The 10649-nt window shown below is 36.8% G+C and overlaps 1 protein-coding gene across 2 annotated transcripts in view; it reads right to left on the bottom strand.

The window, feature by feature from the left end:
* Nucleotides 1-10649, bottom strand: part of BRE (brain and reproductive organ-expressed (TNFRSF1A modulator)) — a 166221-nt gene that overhangs the window by 27676 nt on the left and 127896 nt on the right. For both annotated transcript variants that reach the window (XM_017744828.1, XM_017744827.1), the window contains one exon: nucleotides 9578-9660. In XM_017744828.1, coding sequence (XP_017600317.1) covers nucleotides 9578-9660 — 83 coding nt within the window. The remainder of the gene's footprint in view (nucleotides 1-9577; nucleotides 9661-10649) is intronic.

The following is a 10649-nucleotide window of genomic DNA, read 5'->3' on the forward strand; positions in this document are numbered from 1 at the left end:
CAGGAATGAAGGAGCAAGGAAAGAACAGTTGACATGTCTACTGATGCTGAGTACCAGCCTGTGGGATGCAATTCTTCCAAGACTTAATAGCAGATAATACTTCATATAGCCAAACACAAGTCCTTCCAATCCTGACTGCCATAGTAGATACTTCAGAATCAATGATTACTGGACATGTGAGAAGTTTTGTTTAAATTATTTCACCAGAAAAACAAGGAGAATATGCCAAACTCAAATCTCCAGAGAACACTGAAGAATCTTAGCCTGATACTAGCCGTTCTCTTCCCAAAATTCCCTGACTCACTCCTTACTTATCATCCAGCTTTGGCAAGGGACTGCCTCTGCACTCAAGTACTTCTGATGAAGTAAGTAATGGAAACAGGAAACACATATTCCAGGCTCCAGAACTGCATTTCTGTCTCTTATTAGTACATATTCATCATCTTTCTGCTTGTTCTTTTTTTGGTCCACTGAATTTCACATTCTCTCTGCCTTACATGCAATTGAGCTCACACTGCTGGAAAAAACAGTGGATTTGAATGCACTACCTCAAACTGAAAAGTTCCTTGAACTCAGAGCTCTGCAGTTTTCATGTGTTGATATGGATGAGACCCATGTGAATTTACAGTGCAACTCAGTGGCAACACACACACCATATTCCATAGTATCACTTACATATCTCCCAAGCCCTATTTTAAAGGAAACTTTCTACTAGATTTTCTGACATGACTTCTCCTATGAGAAAGCTGTTTCAGACAGTCTGTCCAATGGGTGAAAAATCTTTACCTAACTTGAAGGGAAAAGAGCTATCTTCAGATTTTACATAAAAATTCCAGTGCAGAAGGCCTTTCAGGAATCATATTGATCATGGTTCCTACAGAGAAACCTGAATAGATTCAGCCACAGGGATTTGGGGGACTGTAGTGTCCAGCACAAAGCTCCACAGGGCAGGATTTCAGGCTACTTTGCCTAGTGAATCTTTCCCTGACTCGTTTGTGCTGAAGACCTTTAGTCTACATTCTACTGGCAAAAAACGAAAGGGGAAACTTGGCTCAAAACACACAAAGAATTACTGAATGCCACAGCTATCCTGCTTTGGTGTGTGATGATTTATTCTTGCAAGAATGAGAGAGTAAGGATGACAAATAACATATCAATGGCATTAGTATGGGACCTTAGGTTAACAGAGAGCAGTCACAGGAATTTGAATTTGTTAAATATTATTAGGGCTGACATCCCTTCTGGAGAAAAACAGGTTCTTTGCAGGAAGATGCTATTTTGAAATCAACATTTCAAGATTTCAAATCTGAAAGGAAAAGCTGTTTATGGAATTTTAGCTGAGACACTTATGGCACTTTGGGTGTGTTGGTAATCACAGCTGGTTTTGAAATAATTAGGTCTGCCCTTGCTACGGGAAATATCCACCCCATCAGCAAAGTCAACACTTGTATAGTAAATGAGTAAGATGACTTATGTACAAAATACTTCCAAATAAATACTATAGAAATACAAGTAAATATGCCGAAAAAAAGAAACAACTACTTTATTAACAGTACATACAATACTAAACAATAAAAGACAAAATGCTTCAGGCAAAATGGAAACCATGAATTGTGATGGACTATAGTATTCTGACACATTAGAGAGTAGATTTGTTTAATTAGCTTTCTTTGTTTTGGTTTGTTAGTTGGTTTTGTCTGGGTTTCTTAAAATATAATGTAACCCATTTTTATTTGAGGAGGACTGAATGACATTTCTGTATCCACCTTATGGTTCTTCTTCCACTGATAGTGGGAACTATAATACAATCTCGGCACCAGTGGCAACTAGATTTATGATTACAATTGTTTTGATTTTCTTTCAACATAGGCATATTATATGGTTGTAAAAATATCCCATGTCTTTATTATAACCTGCAACTTTTTTTTTAAGTACTCCATCCTTCATACAAACCAGCACTTTTTAAAAATATGGAAAATAGTTTGAATGACTTAAGTTACAGTCATGTGCTGCAAACAGAGTATCTCATTATTTGTTTAGTTTTACAGAGGAACTAAATAACACATCAAATCAAGATACTCTTCAAGCAGTTACCAGCTATGTGGTCAAAGACCCTCCTAAAGAGATATAACATAATCCGAAAACAGCTTTACAACATCTTCTTGCTTTCAAGTGTCATTGTCCACCCCACCTATGTCACACTCTTACTGGACTTCTACAGCAAGACTGGACTACCTCCTAAAAAGATCCTGTGGAATATCTCATAACTCTATATTGACCCCAAAAAAATGGCATAATGGCCTTACAGGTCTTTTCCTTCTCTAATCCCTGTAATCATATTTATCTTAATTAAGAAAAAGGCTTCTTATTTTAACATCACCAGCTTCAGCTACTTACTTATATTTTGTTTTATTTTTACTTCAGATTCTCAAAGATCTTCATTCCCTCCTCCTTCCGTTTTTATTTCCTTTTATTGTTTCTGCTGTTACAGTTTCTATAGTAACTTCTCTAAGTGCTGATGAGATCGATGTGACTAAAAGCTGTCTCTTCTCTGTCTGAATTGTTTGAAGCTTGAAACTTAAATACGGTTGCAGTTGTTATGGGTGTAAAAGAAAGCCATGCCCTTTCTTGGCACAGGCTGGTGATCGCTGCAAATAATATTCCTCTGCTTTCTGAGCAGAGATACACTGCTAATTGCTGAGAAGTTTTACATTACTTTCCAACTGGACAGGAATACTTCCAAACCATGTTTTTACCTGAAAAGCAGAAATGCAAAATCATTGTCTTCTCTCACCAACATTTTATTAAGATTATGAGGCTTGCAAGTAAGTTGTTTTTTCTGTTTTAAATGCTGCCTGGGATTTGAAAGGAAACTATTTAACTTCCTTCTCACCTGTGGTCAGTGTGATATTATCCTGCAGGTCAAGAGGACCCTCTGCTCCCACACCTGCTATCCTGTTCTGTCAACCTTCGCTTCATGCAGGCTTACAGCTTTCAAATCCCAACCCGGTGTAATCCCAACTGGCCCAACTAGCCAACTAAGCCACTCCAGGTATTTTTAAGTGCAGTACAGGCCCATTGCATCTTTTCACTCCTGAACATAACAATTATCACTTTTACTCTTGAAGCCACCTTACACAGTTCTAAAAGCTTACCCTTCTATTACTTTTTAATGACCCATAGAACTACTTTGTGGAACATACTCTTTTATGACACGCTTTCTAGACCACCAGCCATTTTTGGTGCTCTTTTGTGAATGCCCCATTTGAGGATGATGTAAAACAAACAGCAGGATCACACCCTTAAGCTTCAGGGAGCAGACTTATGGCTGTTCAGGGATCTTGCTCCACCCATGGAAGAATCCTATGGAATAACGGTCCTGGTGAGAAGATGGGCCCATGATGACCTCCTCCAAGCTCAAGAACAGTCTATCCTAATGAGTAGAAAGGCAAACAGTACCAGCAGCAGGCCTACATGCATGAGCAAAGAACTCCTGATAAAACTTAAACGTAAAAAGGAATCACAGAGATGTGGACACTCCCTGAGCATGCAGAGACAGGACTGGAAATGTCACAGCTGACCTAGAATTGAATCTGGCAAGGGGAGTTAAGGACAACAAGATGGGCTGCTACAGGAACAGCAAAAGGATGACTAGGGAAAAAGATGGGACTGCTGCTGAATGGGGTAGGGGGACTGCTGACAAAGGAGACAGAAAAGCAGCTCAAGCACTCCCCCCTCCTCCCATTTTGACATTTATGCATGTTTTTGACCAGTTCCATCTCTAAACCAAGGTGTATTCCTTATTATTCCAAAATGAATTATATTTATCTATTTCATAAAAGGTATCCAGCAATTGTCTGTGTGTGCTATTGCCATGTCACATATGGATTCTCAGAAAAAATTTATTTTGGTGACAATGTAATTGTTACTGCGTAGAAAGAGGAAAGAGAGGGAAGAATGATTCAGAAAATGTTTCTTATATTGATGCAGCTCTTATTTCTAGAAATTTCATATCTCTAATAATCCTGCGGTGTTGTGTATCATCCTGTTTCTTTTCTGAAAGCATTGCCTGTTACTGAACCCAGGACTCATCCAAGAGACCTCTGCTCATCATCTCCTTTCTGGACTGAAAACAAGATATTTGCTTTCTACTTGCTACTATGAGCAATTTCGAACTTGCTGTATTTCCCACCTTTAAAGCAGTTCTCATCTTAGAGAAAAATTATCTGTGAGTTACCAAAGCATGTAAACACAAAGCAGACATGGAGTAAGAAGAATAAGCACCACAATCTGTACTCAAGTCCTGCCCCTGCCAATTACTTTTTGTGACCTAATTACTTGTTTTCAAAAATTGACTAGATAAAATAGGATTATATCCTTTTTCCATGTCAGGTACCCTTTCTGAGAATTTTAGTTATCTGTCATATAATTGGGCACATAGCAGTCATACTCTAGATATATATAATCAAATAAGAAAAATCAACAGTTCAGTTTTCTGAAAAGTGCAATTTTGTAAGAAGTTATTACAAAGCTTTTCAGTCCATTTGTTAAAGTGCTTGTAGTTGCTGGAAGAACATCAATTAATGTCTGCAGCAATATACTACAGTTTTAAAAGTGTTGCAAATACATGCATTTCTCAGAAATTAAAAAAATAATATCCACACCAAAATGACATTTTAAAATACCTTGCCAGTCCACCCACATCAGGCCATCTATAAGATTCTTATAAAGCCTAATTGGTATCACAACTGTTGTTTCCAGTTTGTTTCTGTCCATACCAAGTTTTATGACTTGCCTGCTGCCCATTCTCCCTCTTTCTGCAATTACAAACAAGAACCTACGACTAGCTTATACTGAGTGACATGAAAACAAAATGAACACAGAGAAACAGAAAAAGAGGAAAAGAAAACCACTTTTCAGGCTCACTTGCATCCATTATGAATAACTAGATAAAAAACCAGCTCATTTGGCTCATGTACAGCTAAATACCCAAGGTGGAATCAGAGGAACAAAATGTTTAAAGTACTCTTAGTGTCAAAAAGTATAATTACCTGCTTTCAATAAAAATTTCCAACTAAATCTACCTGGCAGTATCCCTTAGAAATAAAGGAGAAAATTACGCCATGGAGAAAAATGATCAGCAAAAGACTCGTTAATTTTCCAAATGCTACAATTCAGTCCTGTGATTAGCCCCTGTCTAAGCCCATGCCCAGTTTAGTGCAGAACTTTGTGCCTGTGACTCAGGCTACTTTTCTATCACACTGCCTGATCCACAGCACTGCAGTGTACCTGCAGTTTTCATTGACTTCAGTAAGCAAGACACACTTCACCACGCAGGAAATGTCACAGAGAGTGCTTTGCTTTGAGTGATTGAAACAATGTACAAAGTTTTGAAGAAGCCCTGTCAGCTGAGGGTGTATTTTGCTGTAGGCAGAACATGCTCTCAGAAACTCTCAAGACAAGATTCAAAGAAATACATGGAACCAACTAAAAGTACTGAGTCAGAGGAGAAGACTGCCAAAAAAAGGACACTTCTCTGCTTACTCCCAAGAGTAAGATCCAAATAGCTTTTGACTTTCTCCAGCCACTTTTAAATCACTGGGGCTGATTGTTAATCCTCAGTTTCTCATTTAATAATGAAATGACAGAATGAAATGAAATATAATAGTTGCGGACTGTTTTGATCAGCATTGAACTTCTCATTCTAGACTCCTGAAATATTTGTTTTGTTATGCTTGGCATTTCAACTGAACTATCCTGCTTTCCTGACAGGACCAGATACCACCTTGTTATCCACATGGTCATGATCTCTTTTACCTTCTTTGGTTTTCAGAGTCATAAATTCCCATTTTCATTTAAGGAACAATGAGAAGAATAAAGAAACAGCACTACATAAGAAAGTCAAAACACCTCATTAGATAAAAGCTCACAGAAACAATATAATGTAAATATTCCACCCAATATTCGGCCTATTTTTTTAGGACATGGCTCAGGCAAACAAGGTTATTTTTCCGTAACTTTTCTTGAAGAGACTGACAAATGTGTGCAGACAGCAATATCCAAACAAGAGTGCATCAGAAGCTGGCCTTGATAACTTCCACCCAAAAAGCCTGAATCCAGAAGCACAAGTCCACCCAAAGCCTGATACTCATAAGGTATAGTCTCCTCTTCGCTAATTAATGCTGTAGGTCCCTTGCTGGCTTTTCTCTTCTGTTTCAAAACTTTCTTCGTGCTAAGATGCTGCCTGTTTCTGATCTATCCTCTGACAGAGGCAACCACCTAACTGCACAGGCAAGTAAAAAGGGTGGACAAAAAGCTAGTTCAATTGGCATTCCCATAACAAGAAGGATCATCAGTTAAACTCGAGCTTTTACATGACCAGCACTTTGGAACTCCTGGGTCAGTGGCATTATCCACACAGAAACTGGAATCCCTTACAGTTAGCCAAGGTGACTTCCACCAAATGTTCCCACCAACTTCACCTTGACTGAGATCCCACACAAACTGGAAATATAAATGCTGGCAGCCTTCAACATTCTCCATCCCCTGAAATACTGTTCAGTGAAACAAACCCTTTTTAGTTTAATGTTTGTCTTTTTCAAGACATCTTAAACAACCACTAACACAAGCAGTGTTTTGTTTACTACTGCAAACTGGTCCAGCTTCTGTCCATCTCCTTAGTGCTGATAACCTAAAAATCTTGCAAGATAAAAATCATCTTTGAAAAGCCCAAATACAGGTTGCTTCAGAGTTCTACTCTTGTGTTTAGACAAATAACACTATTTAATTCTTAATTATGCACAGATAATGTAACTTGTGTTTTTATCTAATATTGATCTGGTTATATCATCAATGGCTGGACTCGATCTCAAAGGTATTTTCCAGCCTAAATGATACTATAATTTATATATGGTATAAATACATAGACTGTATACAGGAACAAGAATATGAGGAAATATCTGTCTCCAAAAACTAATCATAGCTGATTTATAAACAAGAAGAGAAAGTCTATTGAAAAGCGAGCAGTCTATTGAAGTTTACTTACAAAGCTTCATACTGAGACTTACTCATAAACAGTATCAGTATCAAAAGCAGTAAGCCTGATTAACGATTTCCTTTCCCATGTGGATGCATGAACTTCTCTAAATGTTTATTTCTTCTGTCTTATATTTGAAAGCACTTGATTAATTCTTAAAACTAAACCACTGAAGAAACAGTTCCTTTAACTAGTCTTTGATCTAATATAATAACTCCACCAGCTTCATTAGTCTAATGATTAGGTTTGCAACTAGGTAGCTCCTTGGTGTTTTAAGGTAGAGTGGGTAGACTCTGCTCTCCGTTCTGTAACTACAGCATCAGTCTTTTGTTTAGCATGTGAAATTGTTCTAAGGCTATTTGGCTTTGGCAATTCAGAACTATTTTTGTGTTTCTCTCTTCTTTAACCCACTTTACTCAATAAAACTATTCTGAATAATTTCAACTTCTAATGTTTTTTGCTTCCTAGTGTCCGAACAAGTTTGTAACTCTCAATGCAAACAGTTACAAAACAATGCCAAAGTTACTTTTGAAACCTCTGAATCCGTCTTCTAAAGTAAATACGACTCATGTTAGTATTTATAAATCTCACAATTTCAAACCTAAAATTTTAACCAAAATTTAGATGCCAATAAAATTTACTATGGTTCCTTTCATTTGTTTTGCCACAGTGCTTGCTATATACTGACATATTTATTCTCCTCTGAATACTTTATCTACATACTGTAGTAAATATATAAAGTAGAACAGTTTTCAACTTATTGCTATCTCTCCCAGACATTTTATTAGATGCTTGCTAAATATTCAACCATAATATGCATAGTTAAGTCAGTGGTTAGGAGATGAAAGCCTACATTACTTCACTCAGGAAATGAAGTGCAGGTTTCGGTCCCTTCACTGCAATATCCTTCAGTGCATGGAACAGAAATGCTTTTGCAGTGAATTGTTCAACAAGTGAGTGATGCAATGGCATACACAGCTAAGCCACTGTATGATTTCTAAGGCCACAGGGTTAATACATAGTGATAAACTGTTCTGTTATAATTGTAGCTTTCGTGCCAGTTTAATTGAATACTATGAATATTACACAGTTAAAACCTGCTCTGTTATTTAGCAGAAATTTGAATTTTGATTCCCCTGAAATCTAAGTGATTCAACATGTATTAAGGTATATTATCCCACAGCACAAATCAAATCCACAGGAATTTTAACACTGATTAAATTAATCCAAATATGTGGGGGAGTAAGAAAGGTAGGAAATCTTCAAGAAGGCTGTACATAAAGAAGTGTCATCTCATAGACGACAAGTGTCCAGTGACCAGTTCTCAATTGTAGTTGAAATGTAAGTAAAGACTTCATGAGGATAATATTCCCAAAGATACCACTTTAATTCTAATTCTCTGTTTTCCCCCCAACGGAAACCATAATAATATGACAGAAGTGTTTTAATTTCAGGTTTGAGTTTTCTAGACCTCTTAAGGTCATTAATGTATGGTAAGGTAATCTTAGGTGACGTAAGGAAAGGGATTAGTGAGACCATTTTTCACGATCTCCAATACAACACAGGGTGAAGGACTGCTCTGAACAACGGCAATCCCGACTTCCCGCGTTAAGAACTCTGGGAGAAATTTCTATGATGTCATTAAGACAGCATTAGTTTTCCACATGAAAAGCTAGACCACAATAAAAAATTACGTAACATGGAAGACTCCAGTGCTAGAATGCTGTCAAACACCAATGCTGCAGCTGCCCAGATTGCAATGTAATAATTTTGAACATAAATAAGAAGTCTAACCATCAAATCTAAAGGGTAACATGACCAAATTTCCCCAGATCAAAATATCTTTGATATCTGTTTATTTCACCTTAACACAAGGAAAACAGAAGCTGTAACTTAAGGTAGTATGTAAAAGGCAGTATCAAAGCCACATTTACTAATTTCCACATGGAGTAATTCCTATATATTTAAATTAAGAATGTCTTTTTGGTAACAATGCAATGTTTATTTAAAAATTTTAAATGACAGCAAACCTAGCTACATTGTTAAGACAGTTTTGCCTACACAGTTTCAGTCTAGGAATAACTTTTGGATCCTAATGACAATATGCTGTTGTTTCTTATGTAATATATTTTCTCTATGTTAAAGTGTCTTTACAGTTGTTATCAATGCATTAATTCCTTACAGTTACAGATGATTTTAGGTATTCCTGGGCTGAGTATAATAACAACAGTCCTCATCACTGACACTTTTGAAAGGCCATGTTACAACAGTGAACTTAATCTTGAGTCAAAATACCACAAAACATTCCCAGGACACTTTTGGCATTCTGTAAAGCCAACATTTCCCTATTGGTGTTCATCCTCTCCCCTTCTCCAGATACAATTGAGATTTTGTGTTTTCTAAGTCACATCAAAAATAGATTAAGCACTGGATAAAAATAGCTAAAACTTTTAAATTGTTTCCTGTAATTGTACATTTTCCCTTTTGAACTTGTATCTTCAAGAGGATAGACATTTATGCCTGAGGCAAAGTGTTACTCACTGTGAACAAGGAAGCAAAAGTCTTTCCACATCAGCAACAGAGTAAGCTTTGTGAATCCTTCTGCATCATATTCCACCACACCACTATCAACCAAAAAACAACAAAAAAATGAATACAATTTTTATCTTCTAATACTGAATGATGAATATGTAAATTTTGTAATACAGGGATTTTTATTTTTGCTTGTTTGTTCAGAAACTTCCAGTATTTGCTTTATTAACAGTTACAATTTTCTAGCTAATTGTAAATTAGATTAAATTTTTAATCTTGGTAATCATCTTAATTATGCTGTGGTATTGGAGGTTTTTACTCAAAGACAGGCCATTTTCAGTTTAAAATACACTTTTAAATGAAAGGAGACCTGCTACTACATCTGCATCCTAAATTGATAAAAACTGTAGACACACAAATTCCCTGTATCTTACTCAAATTAAGATTATTTGTTATTTCTGTAGGAAGTGAGAGAGTAAAACTGGGAATAAGCAGGGTGAGAAGAGTTTAAATTTGAAAATTGGAAAGAGTATATAAAAAAATACAAAACATGAGATCATAACAAAAAATTCCATACAGAACACTTGTTTGATAGATGGATTAAAAGTTTCAACCATCAGAAGCTGGTATTCTCTAAGTCTCAAACAGTACCAGAACTCATGAACCAAACACAGATGTCCTATAATCATAGGCACACACCTGGCCATTTCTAGAATGTAGTTTTCTCAGAAGAAAAGGAAATGTTTTTCTAAAGACTGAGCTTGCACTGACTGTCTACTCATATGTCCAGTTCAAGTCATTGTCACCTACTTATCGTTGTATTAAATTTGGGTGCATGCTAGAAGTCACTTGTTTTCCTAGCCTCACTTGAGAGACCTGAGATTTGAAGGGCTCCCAAATATCCATGTCACTGGCATCACCCCTTGGAAGCAGAAACCCCTCATCACGATTAGCTAAAGGCTTGGACTCCAGCTCAAGTCAGAATTTTGGCAGGAAACCAAAGTGCCAACCTTTCACAGTGCCAAGGAAGCCCTGATTAATTGATTTCTGAAGCTAATTTGTCATCATGCCTGGCCATGGA

The sequence above is a fragment of the Corvus brachyrhynchos genome, unplaced genomic scaffold, assembly GCF_000691975.1.
Source record: "Corvus brachyrhynchos isolate BGI_N302 unplaced genomic scaffold, ASM69197v1 scaffold258, whole genome shotgun sequence".
Lineage (NCBI taxonomy): Eukaryota > Metazoa > Chordata > Aves > Passeriformes > Corvidae > Corvus > Corvus brachyrhynchos.